The sequence below is a fragment of the Cannabis sativa genome, chromosome 9, assembly GCF_029168945.1.
Source record: "Cannabis sativa cultivar Pink pepper isolate KNU-18-1 chromosome 9, ASM2916894v1, whole genome shotgun sequence".
Lineage (NCBI taxonomy): Eukaryota > Viridiplantae > Streptophyta > Magnoliopsida > Rosales > Cannabaceae > Cannabis > Cannabis sativa.
This window is the reverse complement of record NC_083609.1, coordinates 2,024,184-2,051,827: the sequence shown is the minus strand read 5'-3', so window position 1 is coordinate 2,051,827 and position 27,644 is coordinate 2,024,184. Positions and strand designations below refer to the sequence as shown.

Genomic DNA, 27,644 nt, shown 5'->3' with positions numbered 1-27,644 from the left:
GAGAGTGTGACCAAACCAAGAACGATTGAGATTGAGAGGAGAGAGAGAAGGAGATCGGGAAAATACAGAGAGAGATAGAGATCAAAACAGATCTGAGATTGAGAGGAGAGAGAGGGTAAGAGAAACAGATCTGAGATTGAGAGGAGAGAGAGATCGAGTAAAAGAAAGAAAGGGAAAGATGAAGGAGGCCTTAGATTTGATCCAGCGAGGAAGATGACATGTTCTAGCCATGAACGACAGACTTGAAAGAGTTGTGATCAAGGTTTGGCCACTGTCGAAGGGTTGAAGAAGATGGAGGACTTCAAGAGATCGGCGGAGCACCGACGACGGAGGACGAGATCTGATGAAAGCAAATCGAGGCCAGTAGAAATCTCTCCTCCCAATTTATTTTCATCTTGTAAATATGTTTGGCTGTTGGAAAAATGCAGGAAAAAGAAGAAGCAAAAAAATTATTTTTTGAGATTTCTGGATTTGTATGTCCTAGTTTTTTTCTGGGTTCTCTTCTGGTTTTGGAAAGTTTTTGTTGTTGTTGCTGCCTTGTTTTGGAGTTCTTTAGATTCAGATAAAAGAGAGAGAGAGAGATAGAGAGAGAGAGAGAGATTTCTGGGAAAATATATCATTTTTTGAGATTTTTGAAAAACTACAAATAAAGTATTAATTATGTATGTGATTGTTAGAGTTTGAAGATGAATATGAATTTTAATCTATGTTATTCATATTTTTTTGATGGGTTTGTTCTATGTTCTTGTTCATTGTTCATACCCATATTTTTGTGGGATTTTATTAATTGTACGGTTATGTTTAATCAGTTCATTGTTCATAGACATTGTTAATCTAATATGTTTAATCAGGGGTTAATTAGAAATTTAAAAATATAATTACTGATTTTTAATTTTAAGTAGTTAAACTATGAATTTCTAGATATTTTTTTTTATTTTATTAAATTTTAAATGAATTTTTAGATTTTTTAAATAAAAAATAAAAAAGTTAATGACATGGACCAATGAATGAGTGACACGTGGATACTAACTTGGCACATAACGGAGAGGTACCTACGGAAGTTCCAGAAGTGTGACGGAAGGTATTTTTACCGCCAAAAATACGACTTAGGTATTTATCTGCTACTCGGGAGAAAACTTAAGTATTTTTGCCGCAAATTACTCTATTCATAAATCGACAGACTCTTTAATTTAGAAGCTGATGTTATTGATTACAACCTCGTATATATATTTAATTAAATGAAAAATAAAATAAAAAACTTAAAGCTTAAGCAATAAAATAGATCAAACAATATGTTACATAGGAAGTAGAAGTAGTAAAATGGGTTTCGACATAGTACACGAACACGAATACAATATGAATTTTATAGATTAGGGTTATTATTAGGCGCGATTCAAAAACAGATCGACATGACCTAACACGAAATAAAAATAGATCAAACGGAACACTTAATAAAAATTTGACAATATTATTATATTATGTTTTGGCCTGTTTTCAATTTTGGACCCATGTATATATTTATATATGTGTATATATATTTTGTTGTAAACCTACACGAATATATACACTACAACAAAAATGACTAGTGGCGGAATAAACGGGGGAAATCTGTTGCTAATGTTAGGGTCATTAGTGTTTAGAAAACAAAAAAAATCTTCTTTACTATTACTATTAGTAGCGGAATCTGCCACTATTACTTGCTGCTAATAGTTTATTCACAAAAATTCCCGCTCATTTGATTTCAATTTTTATTAGCAGTGGAGCATTAGCGGCGGACCACACCATTAATAATATTAATTTATTAAAAAATATATATTTATGAAAATATAGTATTTAATAAATATTTTTTTAAAATTTTCCATTAATTATATTAACAGATTACAAATATTTATAAAGATAATATTTGTATTAGTTTATTTGAATTAATCTTAATATTAGTTATTTTTAAATTAATTAATAATTTATTTAAAATATAATTTTTATTAGTTTATATTTACATTTTATTTTAATTCCCTCAAATGGTAAAAATAGTAATTAAAACATAAAAAATAAAAATTAGTTGCAAACTTAATAAATTTTGTTGTTACATCTGACACAAACAATAGTAGCGGGTCTCACTGCTAATACCTGCCGCTATTAATATTTATTAACGGTGGATGCTAAGTTCACCGCTTATAACTATTAATAGCGACCGATTAATGCAATGAACTCCTGTCGTTATTATTTATTAGCGGCGGGCCCCTCTGCAGCTAATGTGTATAAAATATTGTAGTGATACTTCAATGTTAGCTTTTTACTATCAATTAAAATAGAAAGTTTTTCCCTTTAACATGGTATCATTTGTCATCCTCCCTAATCCTAACCCTATCAAACACTAAACTGTTTCCATGGCTCCTAGAATCTATCACTTTCCGCCTCCGCCACCCCTCAGTTCCCCTTCCCTTCCGCTCACACTGCCATCCACAACCCCGACGTCACCCACCATCATTGTCTTCCTCACGATGAACCAAACAGCTCATTCCTCCCTGCCAACCTTAGCGTATTTACATACAGGGACTATCTTTTATCTACCAGTTTTACTCAATCACTTTCAAATCATAATTTATCCATCAAAAACAACAAAGGTACTTTTCTTGCACTTTTAATCTATTCTGATAATATTATGGTTGCTTCTAATAATGATACTACGTGCTCTTAGTGCTTTTAAACAACAACTTAATTCAGTATTTTAACTTAAGGATCTTGGTCATTTACGTTTTTTCTTAAGCTTGGAGATTGGTCTTTCTTCAAGTGGCATTCCTGTGTCACAATGGACATTCACCTTAAAACTTTTGATTGAAGGTTACTTGGGAGCTTCTACTCTTTCTACACCCATGGAACTCAACATTAAGCTCTCTTCTAATGTTGGGAAACCATTGGAAGATCTGAAAGTTTATTGCAACATCATTGGTATAAACTGATTTACTTAACTATTACTCGTCCTGACATTTCTTTTGTTGTCAATAAGCTAAGTCAGTTTCTTTCTACCCTTAGAGCTCCTCACCTTCATGCAGCTCAAAGAATATTACAATACCTCAAAGACATTTACCTCAAAGGCATTTATGGTCAATGATTATCTTTTCACTCAGCTTCACATGCTGTAAAATTTTTTAGATGTCGATTGGGCCTCTTGTATCGATACTCGAAGATTAATTTCTGGCTATTACTTCTTCCTTCAAAAAACATTAATTCTTGGAAATCTAAAGAGCAATCTATAGTTTTTCGATCGTCGACTGAAGTTGAATATAGAGTCATGATCAATGCAACTTGTGAAATTACTTGGTTGCTCAGGATTTTGGCATTGCGCGTGACACACTCATTGTCCTCTACTGTGATAACACCAATGATATTCATATTTTTGAGAATCCACTCTTCTACGAACGAACGAAACACATTAACATTGATTGTCATGTCATCCAAGAATGAATTCAAGAAGGCAAGTTAAAGCTTATTCATGTTACAACAAAACAAAACATATATAGCAGATATATTCATAAATCCCTTATTTCCAAGTCATTTTCAATCCCTTATGTCCAAGATGAATGTCAAAAACATTGACATTCCAACTTGAGAGGGGTGTATTAGATTATGTTTTGGCCCATTTTCCTTTTTGGGCTTTTATTTCTTTGGGCCCGTGTATATATATGTGCATATATAATTGTTGTGAAAATTTAATATACGTGCACGCAGTCGTCAACAAGTAATAAAGTGATAAATTCAGTACTGTCTCCACAAAAATTGAAAATTGAAAATTAATTCACAAACTAACTACTCACAAATTAGTGTCAACAAAAAACAAAATGAAGTGATAAGAAAATGTAAGAATCAACAAACACAAATTATGAGAAAAAAAACAAATTAGAATATTAAATTGGCTTAAAAATACAAAGTTGATACAATGATGCAAATAAATAGTATTGTAATTAATAATTTTTAACTAGAAATTTAGCATGTCATAATCCTTTTTCTAAAATATTTATGTTTAGATTCTTTAATTAATTAGCATATTCTTATGCCCAATTAAGTTCAACAATACTAATTTAAGCATAATTAGATTGTAAAAGTCTTGTGAGATAATACAATTAATTGATTCTTCAAAATAAAAATTAAGCATAATTCCTTTAAGTTATACAAAGTAAATAACATATTCTCATGTCATTTATAATCACACCTTTTTAAGGTAATATTCATGCATTATTCGAGCAATTCTACTAATCTTATTTTCTCTAAAATCAATATTAGCTTAAAGAGAGAAAAATGAAAAACAAAAAGTAATAATGGCATCCACGCAAACTGCAAAAGCCCATTAGAGTTGGAAAGCCTTATAAGCCCATTTTAGGCCTTTTATGGGCCTTGTAAACCAATTGACTACAAGTGATATTTACTCTTTTTTTAATGATTTTGGATAACTAACAATTTCTCAAATTTTATTTGGATAAATTCTTATAATTAAAAAAAACAACTAAAATAGTTTATTAATGAGAATCCCTATATATATTGAAAAGTGACAGAAAAATACATGCAATATTATATAAGTGGAAATTATGTGGAATACATATACAGAAAAAACTATATATATACATATATGATTTGTATCATAATTTATTTATCAAATTAAAAATGTTTGAGGCTGCTCATGCTTATATAATGACACATTAATTGAAGCAATATAATATAGAGATGTTGTTAAATGATAACAAATAATTAAGATATTAGCAAGGAAAGAAAAAAAAATACTAGTGTCTCAAATGTTATCCAATACACACAAATTTAAAAATGTATTTAGAAGTAACTGTGTAATTATTAAGGTAATAATTATAGGTATTCTTAAAAATCATAAATTTAAGCCACTTGTATAGTTATTTTTACATTTTGGTCTCCTTCATCACTACTCCAATTTATATATTTGACAAACTTAAGATACATACAATTCTTTTTTCTTTATCTATATATAGAAAAATGGACTCATGTTTTTTTTTTTAAGTAGGTTAAGTATGAAACAACTGAACTTTGAGCCCATTAAAAATATACTTGACCTTTCTTAAAAGAAAACATATAGGGAATTGTAGAAATTATACCAAAAAAATATAGGAAAAAAAAATGTAGAGTTTACTTTTTATGGCATAATTTTTTAATGTATTTATGTATATTTAGTTTTGTTTACAAAAAATTGTGAGTTTTGTTATGTTATATTTTTACAAAAACAAATTTAAATACTATATTTTAATTTAGGTAAATTGTGGTATAAATACGTAATGTTTCAGATTTTATACACTCAAATACTTTATCTTATTTTTAAAGGTAAAAACACCTAATGTTACAATTCTCTTATACTCGTTACTACCACTTCTGTTAACTCATGAATATGGACACATGGAGGATCCAAATACATTATATTTATTTATTTTATTTTAAAACTTAATATTCTTAATATCAGAAACTAAATGCTACTTGTTTTTTAAAAAAAAATTAGAGAGATGCAATACCAAATTACCATAACTGAGTGAACCAGTGCAGTATATAGTACATGGTTATCGAATTGAAGTGTCAATACCATGTGAAAATTGTTTTAAAATTTATCTTGAAAATAAGAACATTTTCAATTTTTATATTACGGGTTATTTTAACTAAATTTAATGCGAAATCAATTTTCTTATTCACGTCTTTGTAATATAATTGTAACTAGTGTGGAAAAATATTCAAAAATAAGTCAATATCTTATTTCACAGACCTAACTTGGGTTGGGTCTTTAACTACACCATACACTCAGAGTTGGCCCTACGCGCCTAGAATTCACTCATTTTAAGAGCCTAAATATATTTTAAAAAATATATATATTTACTAATTTTTAAAAATATCATTTATTTTTATAGTGAGGACTTAGGAAGCGTTTGGTTGGGAGGAATGATAATATAGGAATAGGAATAGGAATGGAATGGAATAAAATTTAAAATGCATAAAAAAATCATTAATTTTTTTTTCTTGTTATATTGGAATGGTCATTCCTTTTTTTTTAAATGGAATAGTCATTCTACCAAAATGGTGGAAAGAGCATTCTATTGAAATGTCATTCCAATACTTTAAAATGCAACCAAACGAATGAATAGAATGAAAACTGTTTCTTTTCCATTCCATTCTATTTCATTACCTCCAACCAAACGCCACCAATATTTTTTTTGTCTTTTTCTTATAACCTATTTTGACCGGGTCAACATACAATATTGATAAATAATTTGAGTGTTGAGTTTTTTGTTTTATTATAGATGAGAATGAGATAACAAATTATGGTTTTAATTTTCGCAGTTCCCCATGCAGGCACGCATCCCATCGTCCAATTTTAACTTCACACGCCTATCCAAACCAAACCAAACCAAACGCACCGTATTATATATAGGAATATTATTATAACATTAAGATATTCTTTATTTTTAAGAAAAAAAATTATATTTATAATTATAATTTCTTCTCACAATTTTTGTCTGAAGTAGATGATGATATGATAAGATTTGTTTCCTTTTTCTTTAAAAATAAAATTATTGTCGTCGTTATTGACAGATAATTATGAGAATTATTCCACGCGCTTCGCCTGAGAGTGGAGAAGGGAGAAAGCTTCCATTGTTTCTCTTTTAAAGATAATGTTTTTTTTGTTCGAGTAATTTATTTAGGAGTGCTACATGAACTTTTTGTATATACTTTCAAAAATATATATCGGGATATTTTTAATTTTTTTTTTCACGAGAGTGTTCGTTATACTTACAATATTATTTTTGTTAATTTTTGAAAATTTTCTAATAATTTACAGTGTTAAAAATACATTTGAAGTTTTTTGAACGCGCTAGTAAATTAGAATATCAGGAACTCTATTTTCGGTACTGTAAACTATTTGGAATTTTTCAAAAATTTATAGGAATGATACTGTAACTATAACAAATATCGCTATGAAAAAAAATATTTCGGCACGTGATTTCAAACGTGGAGGTTGACTAAGAGGTTGTAATAAGGATTCCTCTAATTTTTTTTAACAAATCTTAAAAGGGTAAATATAAGTACTTAAAAAAATTCAATATTTATTTTTAGTATTTAATTTTTATAAAATTATATATATTTTTTAATTTTGTATAAACTTTATTATTGTCTTAAATATGATATATATATATAATATTAAAATTTTAAATAATTAGGTCTAGACAAAAACATGTAGTATCAGTTAATTTTAAATGTTTTTTTAATAAATTTAAAACAGAATATGTACTGATAAAATTGAAAAAAAATTTTTTTACAGTTTTATAAATATTTGATATTTTTATCGCTAAAAATAAATATTAAATTTATGTTACTTACAAAATTAAAACTTTTACAACTTACACCACTATTCATCCAATATTAAAATAGGATTAATATTGCCTAATTTTAATTATATATTGTATTCTACATCCATAATTATAATAAGAAATTGCTAATAATCCGTGAAACTAACTTTTTTGTGATACTAGACACTACTCACAACTAGTAATAGTCTTTCTTAATAATAATAATTATTATAAAATATTATATATTTTTAATGTAATCATATCAACTTATATATTTTAATATAATAACGCGTTTAGAGGTATTATATAATTAGTAAATAATTAAAATACAAAGTAAGTTTATATACGAGGATTTTACAAAATATTTTAAATAATTATAACGTATATGAATATAAAAAAATTAAACTAAATAATTTTTCCGATAAAAAATAAATGAAATATTTGTTTTTATCCGATGTTAAAAAAAGAAAAGAAAAGAATTTGTTAATCTTAATTAAGATTAGATTAGATCTAATCTAACCGCCAAAGTAATATAATTTCCAATGCTATAAAAGGAGAAACCTTTCTCTCCATTTTGACCTCAATTTTCCATTCCCATTTCCAAAATTCAGAACCAGACCTCAATTCCCCACCGACCTAGATATGGAAACAGCCATCAATAGACAGCGAATTTTACTCCAACATCTTCAACCTTCTTCATCATCATCTTCTCCTCGACCTGAATCCTCCCCAATTTCTGTAAGTTGTTTAAATTATTTTATTTGATTGTGTAGTAGCTGATCATGATATCTTTGTGATAAAGTCTGTTCCTTTCGTAGAAATCTTGTGTTGAATTTGAAGGAATTCGTTTTGGGGTTCATTCAAAATTTGATTTTGGTGTTGTTGTGATTTGTTTCAGGCATCGGAATGTTTGGCTGGGGATAGTGCTGCTTACCAGAGAAATCATGTGTTTGGGGATGATGTCGTTATTGTGGCGTAAGTCTTTCATTTTTCAGATTTGGATTAGTTTTTATATCATCTTTTTTTGATTTTGGGATTAAAAATGTCTTTTTTAAGAATTTTTGAATGAAAAATAGAAGTTTGTTTGGAAGAAAATAGCATTTTCTGGGACTTTTGAGAAGTTATTAATTCTTAATTTACTCACAGATATCCAAAAGAATTTTTCATTATAAAAAAATATTTTGTATGATATTTTTTATTATTGATTCATTTTTGCAACTTTTATATCAAATTAAGTTAATTTTGCAGAGCTTACCGGACTGCACTTTGCAAATCCAAACGTGGTGGGTTTAAGGATACTTACCCTGATGATCTTCTGGCCCCTGTTTTGAAGGTTTGTCTTTCTTTTTTGTTGTCCTTATTTCATGATTTTTGGTTAAGTGATGACTAGAATTGTCAATGACAATTACCCTTGTTTTTTTGTATTTATGATTGGGTGTTAATTTTTAGGCATTGATAGACAAAACTAATTTGAACCCAAGTGAAGTTGGAGATATTGTTGTGGGTTCAGTCTTGGCACCGGGTTCCCAACGGGCAAGTGAATGTAGAATGGCTGCATTCTATGCTGGTTTCCCTGGTATGCTTTGTTTGCAAGTTCGAGCTTTATTGAGAATCACAGATGAGTTTGTTATTTATGGATATGTAATGTATAATATGCAGAGACTGTCCCGGTTAGAACTGTGAACAGGCAATGTTCATCTGGACTTCAGGCAGTTGCTGATGTAGCTGCTGCTATAAAGGCGGGATTTTATGATATTGGTAATGATTCTTTCGAGTATCTTGTAGTAGATCACTTTGACATGGTTAAATACATTTACTTACAGATTTTAATTATTTTGATAGGTATTGGTGCTGGATTGGAATCAATGACGGTGAATCCAATGGCGTGGGAAGGCTCGGTGAACCCAAAAGTAAGCTGATCTTGTTTTTTTTCACTTTCTTTTTTTGATTATCATCAACTAAGCTGAACTCCTGCTGTTGGGATCTTACAATCTTATACTTTGATGATGATGGTAGGTCAAAATCTTTGAACAAGCCCAGAACTGCCTTCTTCCAATGGGGATTACCTCAGAAAATGTTGCAAGTCGCTTTGGTGTGTCAAGAAAGGAACAAGATCAGGCTGCAGTAAGTTGAATAAACATGTTTGGTTTTAAAGTTGCGATCCAACTGTTAACACGTGTTTTATTAATTTCATATGGTTTATGTTGTTAGGTTGAGTCTCATAGACGGGCTGCTGCAGCTACTGCTTCTGGTAAATTTAAGGATGAAATTATCCCCGTGGCTACCAAGGTGTGTTTTCCTTACTCTTTTTCTTAATATTATTGTATTTTGCGGATATGATTATCAATATTATTATCGTATGTGGTCCATTTCTCATTTATGTGGGCTTTGTAGATTGTTGATCCCAAAACTGGTCAGGAGACACCAGTCACAATATCTGTTGATGATGGTATTCGACCCAATGCATCATTGGCAGATTTGGGAAAGCTGAGACCTGTGTTTAAGAAAGATGGAACCACAACAGCAGGTTTTTCCCTCTCTTGAATTGATATTTTTTACTATCTGAATATTATCACTTGGTAGAATCCAATAAGTAACATCTCTGTTTTTACTGTTCTAGGCAATTCTAGCCAGGTCAGTGATGGAGCTGGAGCTGTCCTCTTAATGAAGAGAAGTGTCGCAGATAAAAAGGGCATGCCAATTCTCGGTGTATTCAGGTATTTATCCCTGGAAGCCATTTTATTAATCGGTGTTACATTGAAGTGTTTGAAAAACACCACCAAATCCCTTCTATATATGAGAGAGCTAATCAATATTTTCTCTTTTCCCTCGAACTTTTCGATACCTGATTCTATACGAAGATTCGAAACTCTTCAACTTAGATTCGTAGAAATTACTTGTGTAATGGAGAGTTTGATCGAACTATTTGCTACCTGCTATTTTGTACACAAGAAAGATTTGCTTGATATGTCATAAATTTTTCCTCTTGATGCATGATATACTTTTGTAACGTCTGTAGATAGGTTGAGTTAGATGTTTTCCTTTCTAAACATCCTATTTTTACCAATGCCATGCTTCGTATTCTGTATAATTACCGACTCTCTATGTTTCTTTCTCGACTTTCCTCGAGCACGTCTTTAGCTTTGCATTGGTTATTTTGTTTGGCTATGCAGGACTTTTGCTGCTGTAGGTGTGGATCCTGCCATCATGGGAGTTGGCCCCGCTGCTGCAATTCCCGCTGCAGTGAAGGCTGCTGGTCTTGAACTGGATGATATTGATCTCTTTGAGATAAATGAGGTATTTAAATATCCTGGAATTTGATCTTGTTTCTAATATGTTATTATCTTTTTCATACCTTTTTCATACATTGGAGAAATGAGTATTACATAATATGACATTGATTGCAATACCGAACAGGCATTTGCTTCCCAATTTGTGTATTGCCGTAATAAGCTGGGTCTTGACCCCGAAAAAATCAATGTGAATGGCGGTGCAATGGCCATTGGACATCCTTTGGGTGCTACAGGTACCATGAGAAAATTTCGAGTTACATTAAAGTTTGATTCATTTTTAGCTAAGAATGAAATACTCATGAAAATCTTTGCTCCTCCGTTGTAGGTGCTCGTTGTGTTGCAACTTTACTGCATGAGATGAAACGCCGTGGCAAAGACTGTCGTTTTGGAGTTATCTCAATGTGCATAGGTATGTTCTCGCACCCTCTTTCTCTTAGCGATTTGTTTTATGCAGGTTGTTGGTGTGGGGTGTCATTAATCGAAATGTTAATGTAGGGACGGGAATGGGGGCAGCAGCTGTTTTCGAAAGGGCTGATCACGGTGACGAGCTATGCAACGCTAGGGTTGCTCGGTAGTCACTTATCCTCTGCTACGTTTCTTACCAATAATGTGATGTTGTTGGCCTTTGGGATTTGGGAATTAATAAGAAAGTGTTATCTTTTGTAAGAATCTTATCATAAAGAGGATATGTTTTGCCTTTTAACACTTGAGACATTGAAACAGTTCAAGTGTTTATTATAGTATTATTATTATTATACTTACATTGTATTGCTGAGTTTAATTTTCCAATCCAAATGCCTTTTTTTACTTTGTTTGTATAAAATATAACAAGGACAAATTGTAATTGCCAAATTCTTCTCACTCTGACCCATTGGATTTTGGCCCTTATTATTTGACAAAAATATTCCTTAAGAAAAATAGTAATAAAATCTCTTTTGAACTTTTACACATAATAAGCCTCTCGGAAACATTTGGGGTATATTTCTATGAGAAACTTTAGCGTTGGAATTATCAGTCTAAAAATGAATTTAATAAAAAAAGACAATGAAAAAAATTGAAAAGACACTAATTTTATTACATATGGAATTTATTTTTGCTAATGATTAGTATTTTTTATTAATTTTTTATTTTTGCTAATGATTAGTATTTTTGCTAATGATTAGTATTTTTATTACATATTGAAAAAAAATATTGATTAGTATTTTTGCTAATGATGTATTACATATGGAATTTTATTAATTTTTTATTTTCTTTAAGAAAGAAAATATTTAAAATTTTAAAAATTTGAAGAAAATAAATACAAAATTTAAGAATATTAAAATAGAACAATCTCCAAATTTTAAAAATAAAATTAAAACATAATAATATATTTACATTTATATATTTTTAAATTAATTTAAAATAAATAATATTAATATTTATATATATTTCCAGTTATAAATAAATATTTAAATTTAATTTTTGACGATAATAATACATATTCATTAGTGCTAAATTAATATTCATATGCTACTTTTTTATTAGTAAATTTACTTAATTTTTTAAATAAAAAATAAAAATTTAATAATATGCACCAATAAAGCGGGAATCATACTAGGAATCCCTCCTAAACAACAAAGGTGGGATTCACACAAGGAATCCCTCCCCAATAACAAAATCAGATTCTTGACTAGAGACTCTAGCGTTTCGAGCTAACCCATTCGCAACAAAATCGAGACTACGCTGAAAAAAAATAACTAGCTCTTAAATTGAAAGAGATATATGAATCGGTCTCCAATTAGCAGGACAATTAACGGTCAAAAATTTAACTTAAGTATTTATCTGTAATCAAGAATTAAATTTAAATATTTAAGATTATTAAAGTATTATTATTTGTTATCTTAAGGCAAATAATAACAACTTTTGAATTGAAAATACACAAATATTTGCTTGCATAGATGATCGAAAACAGTGGAGTTTTCTTTTACGAAAAAAAGTATATGTTGCTTGAGAAGTATAGAATTGGTTTAAAATAATCTATCAACATTATTTTCATGTCACTCTCAAATAACTTGTGTAACTTGTATTGTGTAGCTTAATTCGATTATAGTTATGTTTGTTTCTATTTCTCATTTATATTTCAAAAGAAAATGACTATAACTAGCTTGAGAAAGCTAAAGCCAGACGCTTCATTCTAAATAAGACTTAGTCCAACGATTAGTTTGACGAAAAATGTTCGGTCGAAAAATGCACTATTTCCGGTGACTGGTGAGACCTCAGATGGAGTCACATGGATTCAAATGTTGTATTGTATGTAATGTTCTTACCTCAATTAGCCTAATCTTTAAAAACATAGTGAGAAAGAAAGAAAGAAAGAAGATATTGATGGATATAGAAAGAGAAGGAAATAATATATGACCTTATAACTGGTGGTGTATTTTCCAGCTTAACCAAAAACAAAATATGTCAAAAGCACCTATTTTCAGCACTACAGAAAAACCATCGTTGAAATATAACTAACTTTTTAACCATTTTTTAAATGACCAATAAATCAGTAGTAGCACAGCTGTTGTTGTAGTGAAATTTTTGTAAAACTTTTGCTCCAATGTCATAGGAGATAAGCAATTGAATCTGTGATTACCTTAAAAACCAAAAGGCAACATATGATCTTTCTGTGAGACGGCGCTGAAGTGAGCAATTTAAGTAATGGAGCACTTGCAAACTGGGCATGATGCTTTTCGGGTGAGCCATGGATCGATACACTGTTTTAAATGCAAGGAGAGAGTTATTTTTTGTGTAGTGGAAAACGTTAATAAGAGTCGAGTGTGAGTCCTTACATCTTTGTGAAATTTGTGGAAGCAAGGGAGATGACGAATAGTGTCCCCGACACTGGGGCTTTCTAAGCAAATTGCACAAGCTTCATCGAGGTTTTCAGTCTGTCGAAAACGGGAGTCAATAGCTAAAACAATGACAGTTGTAAGCAAGATAACATACACCAGAACATGAAAGACCAACCTGTACTACGGATTGAGGCAAAGTATTAATTTGAATAGCTGAAGCACCAGCATGCTGATGATTTTGCTCGTCGAGGGCTAATAACATCTCATAATCATTTCTGAACCAAAATAAAGAATCAATGAGATAAATTTATGTTGATGAGGATTGCTAAAAACTAGAAATCAGAAATTTGAGCCATTAAAATGCTGTTTAATAGAAAGTAAAACTCTTACTCATTGAAATCACGTTGAACTTGATAAATGTGATTACCCATGTCCCCCTCATTAAGATCCCCGACAGCTGCTTCTAAAGCTTCCAATATATCTAGTCTCTGGAACAGAAAAGGAAGCAAATAAACAAAGATTGAAAGTACATTAGCATTAAACAATAACAGAAGATGGTGCTCCAACTACCAATAGTACCTACTACCTACTACTCAACTTATTTCAAATATAAAAGATGGTGCAATCATAAGAACATTACAGCGGTGGGGCTATCTAATCTATATCAAAGTTTGATTTCACTTATATTCTGGGGTTGTATAAATTCTAAACTGCATAAAGACCAAGAAAGGAACATGACAAAGAGCACTGATATAATAGAAATTACCATGTCCAAATCCATATCTAAAGGAAATGGAATAGTTCTCCCTCTATTTGATACATTAAAATGCTGTCTGTACATGCGACTCCTCAGTTGTGCCATTCTACTGGAGGTTGGAGCACGAGCCCCGACTAATCTCCTATTTGGAGGATTCTGAGTCCTATTCGATCGGTTCTGAGAAGACCTTGACCTTGGCTGTCTTTGTAGCTGTGACACCTCTGAGCCTCTCTACAGATAACAAGCTAAATTGTGTCAGCAAATCACGGCAAGCAAAATAAATAGTCATTACTCCAGGCAAGATAATCTGAAGGCTATTCTATAAAAGATCCTGTCTATTATGAACATTACACAAACTACTTCACCGGAAAGGAGAAGCCTACATTGGCCTCTTCAAACCTTTAGTAAAATCTCAACTGAAATTAGTTTAATTTTACACACACAAATGAATATAATCATTGAACACCTAACATCTCCAACATTGCTTAAATTTCCGATGATATTTCAAGGACAATAGTCCAACTAAATATACACTAATGACTCGACCATGGATTGCAAATTAAATACCCTAATTGTCTCAAATAACCCAAATTTAAATCACTCACGAGATATGGTTCATTTTGACCTGCACCAGAAGTACTAATCTCCTGTCGCTGCAATGCCCGTGCAAAATGTTCATCAATCTGTTAATGGGACAACTATTAAATCTTCACGTAATCATAAGATCTGAGGAAACTGATAGAAAATTGTTTACTGGAAAACGTACCTCACTGCCTCCAATTATAGGCACCTCATGGTATAATTGTTCTTGAAGTTCACGAGCCAACATCTCATCTGCTTCAACTTGTCTTGCCCTGTCATCTGAATCATCATTATTTGTACAATCTAAAATTTGTGGTGAAGAGTTTCTGACTGGAGATGACAACACATTAACTCCAGTATCTTGTCCTGAAATGACACGAGATCGAGAACGATGGAGCCTGGATGTTCTTGTGTTTGTTGATTCCATGGAAGAGCCAAGACACAAAACATCTGAGTCTTCAGAAATAGATGTAGAGCATTCACCATGATTCCTAGAAGGAGATCCCTGTTTCTTTAGCCTTTTGGTTAAAATCGTTTCTGCACGAGGTGGTCCTCTTGATAGTTCCATTTGACACACAGAAGGAGGTGCTAACACCTGATTTAGGCCTTCTGCAAAACCACATTCAGTCTGAGAGTTTTGTCTACTCCCAATTCTTCTGTCGTGGTGAAATGAATTTCTATGACCATCCATTTGCCTCGAATTTCTATTATCCAGTTTCCTTAAATTACTATGTGTATTTCTCCAACCACCTAAACCTTGAGAGCACCCAGATTCATCTCTACTACCGTTGCCGACTCCTTTCACCTCTCCAGTACTAGTTGCAAAACTGCTACAGATACATAAATATGAGTAACATCTCATGATACAGAAAGGCAGTAGGCAGTAATTGTAAAGCAGCAATAGCATAATATGTTATGTAAGGAAATATATTGAGAGGCTTATAGTATGTATCACTGCCAACTTTTCACTAAATATTTAAAGGTGCCACCTTCTTGTGAGATAGGTGCCAAAGTGGGCAGTATCTGCATAAGGGTTGGTCCTAACAACAACTTAATGCCAATGATGCACTTTAACCATATATACGAGAAACTAAATATAAATAGAAACTCAATGGTGTACCTGCTAGCTGCACGAAATGATTTTCCCTTCTGCTCATTTGGCGTGTCAGGAATAGTGAATACAGCTTTTCCTTTCACTCTTTCACTACTACTATTCTCTTCTGCAATTATATCACGTATATCTACTACAGGTTGTGGACAATTATAGACGCCATTCCCAGCATCACTTTGTTCAACGTTTTTGGAACTGTTTGAAAGTTGCTGCATTTTTGCTACATTTTGTGGAGAGATACACCCACCAATTACCAAACCTTTTGTCCTGCCTCCAAGAGGGGTAACAGCATCACTTTGTTCAACGTTTTTGGAACTGCTTAAAACTTGCTGCATTTTTGCTACATTTTGTGGAGAGATACACCCACCTCTTACCAAACTTTTTGTCCTGCCTCTAAAAGGGGTAACAGAATGAGAAGGCTTATTATGCTCTCTGGTTTTATGTTCAGAATCAGGGGACAGATTGATCACTTCTCTACGAATCATATCTAAGTCAGAACATTTTGAGGGATGCTCATCAATCTTTTCTTTCCCCTTTGAGGCATTTCTTGTCTTAGAAGCGTCCGGTACCAAAGCTCCAGAAGAATTCTCACTCAATGCTGTTTGGCCTTTTCTCTTATCTTCAGCGAAAATATTATTAGGTGGACCATATAGACAAACAGTACGGCCACGCTCAGTGTTACCACTTTGTTTCGGAAAATCACAATGCCTACTGCTATCTTGGAAATTTGATGACATATCAGTGCATATAGTTTTTCCTTTGTCCATGTTTCTAACTCCACTAGCCTGTCTTGCTCTGTGGCCAGAGCCAACATTTTTGTCCACCCTCCTAAACATGTGAGCATTCTGTGAACCAGATGAATTTTCTATTGAAGAAATAACATTATGGATACCGAAATCTGCAGTTCTAAAACCTTTTGGTGGTTTGATAACTTTTTTTCTACCACGTCCATTTTCGGGGACAAACTTATCTATGGATCTCAATCCATTCATATGGTTTTCATAAAAAGTATCCCTAGTCTTACTTCCAACAGATTCAGAGTCTGTAACAAGTCGTTGTGCAGATACCCTATCAGGTGTATCAGGTACAACTACTACACTATCAATATCCATTTCCTCCCGGTTGAACATCGATTCAGCTACATCCACTACATTATCAATGTCCATTTTCTCCTGGCTCAACATCGATTCACTAAACCTACAACTCACATTCAGTTCCAATCAGTATGGAACCTCCCAAACAAGTAACACAAGTATCAAATTTAGCCGAAAACTATAATAAAAAACCAGGTTGAAATCACATTGGTGCAGAAATTGCAACAATAAATGATCTAATACGTAAGAACATAAATAAACTTTAAATAATCTCACCATTTAGACATCTACTGATTATTGAAAGTAAATTTTGAAAGTAAAGTACAGATGAACATGGAAGGTATCATGATTTTTTTTACATGCACACACACACAAGTCAATCTAAATATTCTGAACATCAGAAGAAACTTAAGCAAAATTATAATAAATGCCAGAAAAAAATCGCATAATTTTACAGTAAAATGAAGAAACTTTAACAAAGATGAAATCATTACCAAATGAAACGTCAGGTATAGATTTTTATGTGTGAAAATATTCTAAAATTCAAAAAATAAAATCATATAAATTATTTTCTGAAATGCAAATCAACAGATGAAAAATAACCTACATAAACGAAAGCATCACAAAAATTAACTCCATAGAAGGTAAAATTTGAACTTTAAATATTCAAAAATAAATCAGAAAAATCCCAAAATCAAAAATAATAACAAAAAAACAATCAGATGAGACAAAAATCATAACGAAACTCAATAGGAAAATAAAATAAAACTCGATTAATAGATTTAAACAAGAAAAAATATTATTTTTTCAAAAAATTCAAAATCAAAGAAAAGGAAATACCTGAAGAAACGTCGTTAATGTTGATTGAAATATGAAATCGAAAAGAGAAAGAGATTATGGAAATCTGTGTCTCTGGATCGATTATGGAAAAGCTTTAATCCTATCTATGAGTGTTGCTGAAAATCCATTACTCAAATTCTGAATGAATGAATGAACGAACGAAGCTCTCCGCCCTTCTGCCCTGCGCCTTCAAACAGAATCGGGTCGTTTTATTCGGATTCGGATCTCTAAGTCCGTAGCCCAATAGGCCCATTAGGTCCGGCCCAATTTGTATATGATCCAGTTCCAAAGAAGTGGAGATATTTGCATGGGATAATTAGATAAAGAACCATTTTTAAAGAAAAATGAATATTGTTTTTAAAGAAATAACCAAAAAAAAAAACACTTGTTTCAGTTTAAGAAAGCAGAATAAAAAAGAATTTGTATAACTTAATACATATAGATGAACGTTAATATTTACTAATTATTTGTATAAAGTTATTTTTGTAAATAGATTATTATTTTTTTTTAATAAAATTGTAAATAGATTGTTAATTGTGTATATTATTGAAAAAATTCCTTTTATTTTATTATGTAAGGTAATAAGAAAATAATAAATAATCCAATCATTTCTATCACTAAATATTTTAATAAAATAAATAATTATTAAAAAATACTATTGGTGCTTAGTACTTTTTTCGGTGTCAAATTGCTTATAGTGTAATTAGTTATCGAGTTTCATATAACTTAAGAAGATAACTTTTAAAAAATATCGTAAACTAATTGTGAAGTATCACCTATAAGTGTTGGATACTACTGGTACTTAATAGTAATGTATAAAATAATATAAATGATATAAAGTAAATAAAGAAATAATACATTTATGGTGATATAAATTTTGTATTATAATCTAGTACAATATTTGCTACATAACAAATTTGCATTACTTTTTAACACAATATTACTAATTTGCTTGATTAAAAATGCTCTTAACACACTAATGTTGAGCAATGTTAAATATAATTGTAAAAGGATAGATTAATAGAATAATAAGTTGACAAAGGATGAACATGATAGCTTCTATCAACACTTTCCTACCACCTATTTAGTAAAAAGCTATAAATAATTTGGTAGAGTTTGAATCAAGCATGATTAGCCTAAGTACGAATTATGCTTGTTTTAGTATCATGTCTCGAGTGTTTTAAATTAATGTTATATGGTTAGTTGTGTCATGAGAAGTAGTTGTGTTTTATTTTATGTTTTTGTTGAGGAGAAAAAATAAGTTTATTTTAATCTGTTAAAATAGTTGTTGTAAAAAATAAAACGAACAAATTTATTAAATTAAAAGCACAACATGAGAACACGAAAATATAAACTTACAAGTCCTACAAAATTTGCCTTTAAAATATTAACCCGATTCGACTCGATTTGACTCAATCCATATTATTACGGGTTTTTCAAAATACGAGTGAGACCTCACAAGGTACATTTACATCTATACTAATACAAAACACAAATATTGACCAGTTGAGGCTAGCTCAAGTGGCCGTAGGAGGTATGTGTATTGGAGGTGCTGGGTTCGAATCCCAAGTTATGCTGATGTAATATATAAACGCTTAAATAAAAAAAAAAAATACTAAACACAAATCCCACCATCAAAACATTTTCTTCTCAACTCAAAGACTCGTCCTTTACCTTTTACCAAGAAAAAAAAAACACACAAACAGCCAAAAACAGTACCACACACACTCCTACTCCTACTACAGTCTCTTCTCCTCTCTCTCTCTCTACCTCTTCCCCATCATCAAAAGTCCCCCTAAAATCACACCCAACACTTCACATACAATCATTCTCCACTTGGGTTTCGCTTATCCCTTTCTAAAAACCTCTCCTTTTTCATCTCTAGCCGCCACCATGCAAGCCGCATTCCTAGCTCCCTCCCCACGTCTCACCCTAAACCCACAGCCACGACTCCCTTTCACTGTCCGGGCTGTTCAATCTCCGCCCTCGATCGCCGTGGAATCCCCACCGACGAAGACCCAGAAGCTCAACAAATACAGCTCTCAAATAACGGAGCCCAAATCCCAAGGTGGGTCTCAGGCCATTCTTCATGGAGTGGGGCTTTCTGAGGATGATATGAGTAAACCCCAGATTGGGATATCTTCAGTTTGGTATGAAGGCAATACTTGTAATATGCACTTGTTGAACCTTTCTGAGGCTGTCAAAGAAGGGGTTCAAGAAGCTGGAATGGTGGGGTTTAGGTTTAACACTATTGGAGTTAGTGATGCTATTTCTATGGGGACTAGAGGAATGTGTTATAGTTTACAGTCTAGGGACTTGATTGCTGATAGTGTTGAGACTGTTATGAGTGCTCAGTGGTATGATGGTAATATATCAATTCCTGGTTGTGATAAAAATGTGAGTAAAGTTCCTTCCTTTATGTTTTGTGTCAATGATTTTGGTTGTTTCAAAGTAATGGGTGTTAAGTGTTTAGGATTTCTTTTGGGGTTTAAGGCTTTATTTTTATGGATTGCATTTCATACTTTAATACTTACACTATATTAAAGTCCTACATTGGTGATATATCCCTAATTTTGCAATGTTGGGTGCCTCTAATATTGATTTGTTCAAAGTAGTTTGGCATGGTATCAAAGTCCCACATTGGCTTCATATAGACTTGATTCACTTAATAAGGTGAGAGCAATCATCCCCTAACAAGCCGGGTTTTGTTAGGGTGAGTTAGGCCTAATAACTTTTCTAATAGACTATGCTAGAGTTACTCTGAGTGATATTAGTATCAATGATATAATTGGTTAATATTTTAGAGGCTGAATTGTCAAGTCCTTTAGTGGCTGAGATGATGTTGTGTGTTAATACTAGATTTCTATTGGTTGGCTAGTTAGGAGTCTTTTGTTAGTCTAGGCCTATAAATTCTAAGATGGAGTCTTATAAGATATGGAATTTTGTGTGAATTATTTAGAGTAAAATATTGCTATAGGAAGATACCAAACTGCCTTGAAAGTTTGGAAAATTGTAATTCTTTCTTTGATATCAATAAAATGCCTATTCTCTAATTCTTTCAAGAACTGAATTGGATCAATGGTGTATCAGATGCTTGATGCTTGGTGTTTTAGTTTTACTTGTAGATTTTGTGAATCTTATGCTAGTGCTTTTCTTACAGATGCCAGGTACAATTATGGCCATGGGCCGCCTTAACCGACCGAGTATCATGGTTTATGGTGGGACTATCAAGGTTTGTAATTCCTATTTATTTGGTTGAAAAGGCATTCCAATATTGTAATATATTAAAGTTGACTATGCTTTTTATTGATGTATATTCTAGCTTAACAGAGGTTAGCATTTAGTAAAGCAACTAACTATTTGTATATCTCGCTTCATTGTTTTGCAGCCTGGTCACTTTCAGGGTCATACTTACGATATAGTATCCGCCTTTCAGGTAAGCACTTGATGTTGTGCTTTGGAATTGGATAGTTCAAAACATTTTCTTAGATAGCTGATTTTCATAGATCATGCAATTTGTTATTACTTGTGCTGTTGTCATTCATAGTGACAATACATGGAATAGTAGTTTTTAACTTATTGAAGTTGATGTTTCCATAATGTCTGATTTTGTATTTTTGAAAGTTAAGAGAACACCTCTAGGAGTGGAAGTGTTTGCTGTTCTGATTTTCGCAATGTCTAAAGCATTTTGGAAAGTTGCTAGACCTTGGTTGTACAGGATTGTATGGAGAAAATATATTAAAACAATTGGAGATATGAACTGCAGATTGGGCAGGCTTAGATAAAGTGTAGCCTCTATTTTTCAGTTGCCTTTGTTTTTTTCGTGATGGGTCTTGTTACATACGCCGAGCATCTTGGAATTGGCTCTCAATCATCTTTATCTTTCAATTTTTGTGTAGTGTTATGGAGAATATGTAGGTGGATCCATAAGTGATGAGCAGAGGAAGAGCATAATCATGAATTCATGTCCTGGGGCAGGGGCTTGCGGTGGCATGTATACAGCTAATACAATGGCTTCTGCTATTGAAGCTATGGGAATGTCCCTTCCTTACAGGTAGAGAATATTCGTTCTCGGGATATCTTAGCAAACTTAGTGTGATGATGGTTGCTAGTTACGTTTTCTAATCTTTTTCAACTTTGTTGTTTCCCGAAAGCTCGTCTACTCCTGCTGAAGACTCATTGAAGTTGGATGAATGCCGTTTAGCTGGAAAATATCTTCTAGAATTATTGAAAATGGACTTAAAACCTCGAGACATCATCACGGAAAAATCATTACGAAATGCCATGGTAATTGTCATGGCACTAGGTGGCTCTACAAATGCTGTGTTACACTTAATTGCAATTGCAAGGTGAGCAACCAGATATTCCATGTGTAGTACTGATAATTGCGTTGTGATGAAATAGCTGATAACAAGAATTTTGGCAGGTCTGTTGGACTGGAATTATCTCTCGATGATTTTCAGAAGGTTAGCGATAAGGTTCCATTCCTCGCAGATCTTAAGCCTAGTGGAAAGTATGTCATGGAGGATATCCACAAGGTCTTCTTGACTTCCCTTTGGATGTTTTTGTGAATGTGGTATTATTAAACATCGATTTTACCCTATTTTTTCGTTTTTTTCTAAACTTGTGGACAATGATTACTACTATGATAGATTGGAGGAACACCAGCAGTTATTCGGTACCTTTTGGAGCTTGGATTTTTAGACGGGGATTGTATGACTGGTAAGTTAGATTCGGATTGCTTGCATTTGTTGCTAATAAGCTATACTGCTGCATTGGTTAACATAATAAACTTCTTTTCTCCAGTTACGGGGAAGTCGCTGGCTGAAAATGCAAAAAGTTTCCTTCCTTTATCCGAAGGACAGGTATAACATCTTTTTTATCTTTCGAAATCAATTCACTCTAATATTGTGTGTTTATGTTAACTCAGTGGTCATATGTTATGTCTTGTGAAGGAAATCATGTGATGAAATTCTCTCTTTTTTTCGACTTTTTCAGGATATTATAAGACCAGTGGCAAATCCCATCAAGAAAACAGGACATCTCCAAATATTATATGGAAATCTTGCACCAGAGGGTTCTGTAGCCAAAATCACTGGAAAAGAGGGAATTTATTTCTCAGGTCTCTTTCATGTTTTAGATGTCTTTGCCGATTAAATTGTCCTTGAGATTCTTTATTGAAGTTCAATTAACTTTCCTCAAAGGATTTATTGATTGAAAGTATGTTTTCCAGGTCCCGCACTTGTCTTCGAAGGCGAGGAATCAATGCTTGCAGCTATCTCTGAGGATCCAGCAAGGTTTAAGGTACATTTTCTATTTGTAGGATTGACTAATTAATTATTTCAGGTGAAATTTGCCAAACTAACAATGTGAAATACTAAAATTTGCAAAATAATCTCACTTAATTTATTCTATGCGACCATGATAGTCGCACACTGCAATTTATATTCGTTTCTACGACCATATGAGGTTATTTTGCTAATAAATTTTTTTGTAAAGCTATTTTGCTAATAAAAAATTTCATAAAGGCTATTTTTACAAAACACTCGTTTTTCTTTGATCCTATAACCAAGTTTGAATGCAGTGTTAACTTTTGTCGAAATTTTCTTGTTTAGGGAAAAGTCGTAGTTATTAGAGGAGAGGGGCCTAAGGGAGGACCAGGCATGCCCGAAATGTTGACGCCTACTAGTGCCATCATGGGAGCAGGTCTAGGGAAGGTAAAATTTGGTTGTTATGATTTGTTGTTTGTCCTTGCTTTTTCCGAATTCACACAAGCTATTTTCGATTGTCAATTACAAGTCTTCTAGTAGATTTTGTATTGGTTCATTGTTTCTTGAATAGATGTGAATTGGGTACAACTTTTCTTTGGCGTTGCAGGAGGTCGCGTTATTGACAGACGGTAGATTTTCAGGAGGCTCACATGGATTTGTTGTTGGCCACATATGCCCCGAAGCACAGGTTCTTTATAGTTTATTCTCATGTCGAAATCCATGATCATAGTTGGTAAATACTGCTTTTCTTACTACATGTTTTTGCAAAATCTTTACCAGGAAGGCGGTCCTATTGGATTACTCGAAGACGGTGACATCATCAACGTTGATGTCCAAAATAGGAGAATAGATGTTGAGCTAACAAACGAAGAATTGGAAAGGCGAAGAAAGAATTGGATTCAACCACCATACAAGGCTACCTCCGGAGTTCTCTTCAAGGTAATAACCGAAGAAAAAACCCTTTGTTTCCCATTTTCGAAAACATCGTCGTCGTCTTTGATATCAAAAATCTCCTAATGTTCATGTTCTTTTCTTCTTTATTTCCATAGTACATCAAGAATGTGGAGAAAGCTTCAAGGGGTTGCGTGACCGACGAGTAGTTGAGCGAAGGTAAAGCTCACTTTTTTCCTCCTCTTTACCATGTCTACTTAGGTTTGAGAATTTTGTTTTTGTATGTATTTAAATGGTTGAGAATAGTAGAAACTTTTTTGAGAGGATTTTCAACTTTACCATTCTTGAGTTTCTAAGTAGCATCACTTGGATGGAGTTTTCTTTTCTTAGTCATTCCACTAGAAAGGAAAAGAAAAGAATGATCTCCAAGTTATGCATAACATGATGTTGAACAAAATTGCTGAGAATTTTTTAAATAAATCGATATTTAGACGGTGCAAATATTGTGCTATATTTGATACAAAAAGTTGATATGCAATATATTTGACACAATATTTAGTATTATGCTTTAATACAAAATTGTAAAAGTTGGTCCAAAAATTAATTTTTTATTAATATGCAAAATTTAATTGAGTGGCGATAATTATAGATGATAACAAAGTAAAAAAGTAATATTTAATGAGATGATAATGAAATAATATAAGCTAGTTAGGATCTTTGCTTTTTCAATTTTGACGGGTACTAAATTATATTTCTTGAATTTTTTTAGCAGTTAATTTTTTTTTTTAAAAATTATTGTGATTGTTGAATTTAAGGATTTTTTATTCAATTTCATTCAATTTCACTAATTTGGTGATTGTCCAAGTATTAAATCATGTTCTCCAGATTTAGATATGTAACAAATCATACCGTTCGAACTTTAATATGTCTCTTGAATTTTTATCTATGTTAGACTTAGTAAAATTGGACAAAAAATTTTAAATTTAACAATCTCAATAATTTAAGGAAAATTTTTAATGGTCTTAAAAGTTTAGGGGCATATTATTTGTACTTGTCAAAGTTTGGAGAGCAAAAACCATAATTAGCTAATAATAAAATGTGACATCAAAGTAAATTAAACGTTTTAGGATTTGCAAAATATATTATCATGTGTTTTAAATTTGGCACAATTTTTTAAAGTTGTCAAATTTGATATTTTTTGGCACACTATTAAAGTTTTTTCAAGAGAGTTATATTTTAGCAATTAACCTTTTTGTTTGATTTGTTTGTGGAAATTACTAAATTAGATAGTAACCTTGTTGAATTTCTCTTTGAACGGTTAACTTCCATTTGATGGTGACTGGTCATCCTAGTCACCATTTAATGAATCGAGACTATCCGAATTACTATTTTGCCGATTACAAATATAAAACTTTAAGTAATTATGCCATAAATATCTGTTAAAAGAACACGGCAAATATCTTCCTTCTTCTATGATTTTGTTGTTGAAATTTGTTTACGAAACTAATTAGTCAGCTGATTTGGTTGCTAAAAAGTTGGTGTATAAAACTATCATGTAAGCAACATTCTTGTCTGATTAACTTGCTAAAATTGTTGTACACAACCAACTAACTAGAAAGAAACCTTCATAGTTTGATTTCCTTGTTGAAACTCTTCTGTTATACTACTAACCAAGACTTATCCTATGTTTGTTTGGAAGAGAAAAGTAAAAGTAATAGGAAAAGAAAAAAGAGCAAGTGGGTCCCACTAAGTTGGAGGAAAATTTAGTGAAAATAATGTAAAATTACTTATTTACCTTACAAGTTATTTAATGTATGCAAAACCATCTTATCTTCTTGCTGAAATTCTTTAATATTCAATGATATCCTTGTTTGATTATGATTGTAACTCAAAAAGAAATATAAAAAAGTTGTAACAATCCTTCACTTTGTTGGATCCAATTCTTCCACCTTGTTGAATCGCCATCTCGCCTTAATTACTAAATTAATATAATATTATCTGCTTTGATCTTAAAGTCCTTACGATTTTATTTTACACACCTTTTAAAAAGATTTCATACTAATAGTATAGGTAGAATACTTATATTTAAGACAACTCTTGTTTATTGTTCTGATAATATTTCAAAACTAATGTGATTTAGGAAATGATATTCACTAACCAATAATTTTGTCAACAAAAAAAGAAGAAGAATATGGAATATACATTTGAAGGTCCTATTGGGAAGGTAAGATTTTTCTATATAATAATAATTTTTTTTTCACAATTTTGGGGCATGAGCGATTGCGGGTTCAAGGAGTACGTTTGGCTTGCCTACCTTTAGGCTCGGCCCTAGATTTTTCTTTTAATTTTTAAATAGAATAGTTATTTTACTAAAATAATAGAAAAGTTCAATACTTTCAAATATAACTAAATAAATAAATTAAGTAATAAGTGGTTTCCTTTCATTAGTCAAAATATCTACTCATCCTAAATAAGATATGTATGAGTAGGTAATATCAATGAACTTCCAACTAGTTAAATATTGAGTTTGTTATTCATTGACATAAACGGCTAGTAGTTTTGTAGTAGCTACTCACGATTTTGAGATTAATTTTGTAGGGATTATTTCACAAAAACATAAAAACAACAAAAAATTATAAAAATACGGTTTCACGGAATTTTAAACATTTTTACGATTTTTTTGATTTTATTTACAGAAAATACGGTTTTTTTATGTTGTAATCTTGTTAATTTGTTGTTGATTTTTTATTATCTGTATTTTATTTTTTGTTGTTATTTTAATGTTATTTTCATGTTACTTTTATGTAGTTTTTTTTTTGTTGATTTTATATTATTTTCGTGTTATTTTGAAAAACCGTAAAAATGTAAAAAAAATATTTTTTGAACGTAAAAATGTAATTATTTTATAAAAAATAGTGCTTTATGTAATTATTCCTAATTTGTATTATATAATATCTAATGGTGTGTATAATATTCTTATTTTGAGATAGAGTTTCATTTTTGCCATAATAATTAGTATTTTCTCATAGTATTCAAATATTAATTTTAGGGAGATTTACACAAAATATTTAAAATCACAATTTTTTTTTTTTTATAATTTTACGAATTATTATATATATTTACGGAATGGTGTTTTTTAAAGAGAAAATAACATTGTTTTTCATATTACTGCAATATTATACTATATTTGTGAAATATGAAAATGTGTAAACAACGTCTTTTTTAAAACAACCTTAAAAATAACGGTCCGTAAGAAAAAATAAGTTAAATTTTTTTAAAAAAAAAATTGTATTTTGTAAAAATATATATTTTTAATTATTTTTGAATATTTATAAAATAATTCGTTAATTTTATGGCCAATATATGTATAATAAAAAAATCAGGAGGAATACCATTAAATTCTATAGTTATTTAAATGATCAAAATCAAAAAGTATTAAGATTAGTGCTAATTATAATATCTTATTATAATTTTTTAATCAATTTTCACGCCTAAAATTATATATCGGATTTTTTTTTGAAATATTTCATAGCGATATTCGTTATAATTACAATATCATTCCTGTAAATTTTTTAAATTTTTTTAAATAGTTTACAAAATAGAGTTCTTTATATTCCAGTCTACCATGCAAATTCAAA

The 27,644-nt window shown here is 31.3% G+C and overlaps 3 protein-coding genes across 7 annotated transcripts; 2 read left to right on the top strand and 1 right to left on the bottom strand.

Annotated features, from left to right (window-relative positions):
• The first annotated feature begins 7,797 nt into the window (after window positions 1-7,797).
• LOC115722526 (3-ketoacyl-CoA thiolase 2, peroxisomal) lies at window positions 7,798-11,449 on the top strand. Of its 2 annotated transcripts, XM_030651758.2 has the most exons (14): window positions 7,798-8,087; window positions 8,248-8,324; window positions 8,598-8,682; window positions 8,799-8,925; window positions 9,009-9,107; window positions 9,192-9,259; window positions 9,366-9,473; window positions 9,561-9,638; window positions 9,744-9,876; window positions 9,970-10,066; window positions 10,523-10,646; window positions 10,767-10,875; window positions 10,968-11,051; window positions 11,138-11,449. In XM_030651758.2, exons 1-14 carry the CDS (start codon window positions 7,992-7,994, stop codon window positions 11,215-11,217), a joined length of 1,365 nt encoding a protein of 454 aa, XP_030507618.2. In that variant the 5' UTR covers window positions 7,798-7,991; the 3' UTR covers window positions 11,218-11,449. The 2 variants fall into 2 exon arrangements, with proteins under 2 accessions (XP_030507618.2, XP_060960073.1); XM_061104090.1 differs by having other exon boundaries at window positions 7,871-8,087; window positions 10,968-11,449.
• A 1,560-nt stretch (window positions 11,450-13,009) lies between these two features.
• On the bottom strand, window positions 13,010-18,158 carry LOC115722783 (uncharacterized). Of its 4 annotated transcripts, none has more exons than XM_030652097.2 (9): window positions 17,846-18,158; window positions 15,921-17,143; window positions 14,985-15,630; window positions 14,824-14,901; window positions 14,228-14,449; window positions 13,852-13,949; window positions 13,637-13,736; window positions 13,459-13,557; window positions 13,010-13,383 (listed from the first exon to the last, which is right to left on the bottom strand). In XM_030652097.2, exons 2-9 carry the CDS (start codon window positions 17,093-17,095, stop codon window positions 13,321-13,323), a joined length of 2,481 nt encoding a protein of 826 aa, XP_030507957.2. In that variant the 5' UTR covers window positions 17,096-17,143; window positions 17,846-18,158; the 3' UTR covers window positions 13,010-13,320. The 4 variants fall into 4 exon arrangements, with proteins under 4 accessions (XP_030507957.2, XP_030507956.2, XP_060959859.1 ...); XM_030652096.2 differs by having other exon boundaries at window positions 15,921-17,108; XM_061103876.1 differs by having other exon boundaries at window positions 14,985-15,627; window positions 17,846-18,153.
• A 1,311-nt stretch (window positions 18,159-19,469) lies between these two features.
• On the top strand, window positions 19,470-24,507 carry LOC115722705 (dihydroxy-acid dehydratase, chloroplastic). Its single transcript, XM_030651984.2, has 14 exons — window positions 19,470-20,242; window positions 21,006-21,077; window positions 21,234-21,281; window positions 21,745-21,899; window positions 22,000-22,194; window positions 22,272-22,383; window positions 22,498-22,567; window positions 22,652-22,710; window positions 22,844-22,967; window positions 23,079-23,149; window positions 23,461-23,562; window positions 23,723-23,803; window positions 23,896-24,054; window positions 24,165-24,507. Exons 1-14 carry the CDS (start codon window positions 19,739-19,741, stop codon window positions 24,213-24,215), a joined length of 1,803 nt encoding a protein of 600 aa, XP_030507844.2. The 5' UTR covers window positions 19,470-19,738; the 3' UTR covers window positions 24,216-24,507.
• The last annotated feature ends 3,137 nt before the right edge of the window (window positions 24,508-27,644 follow it).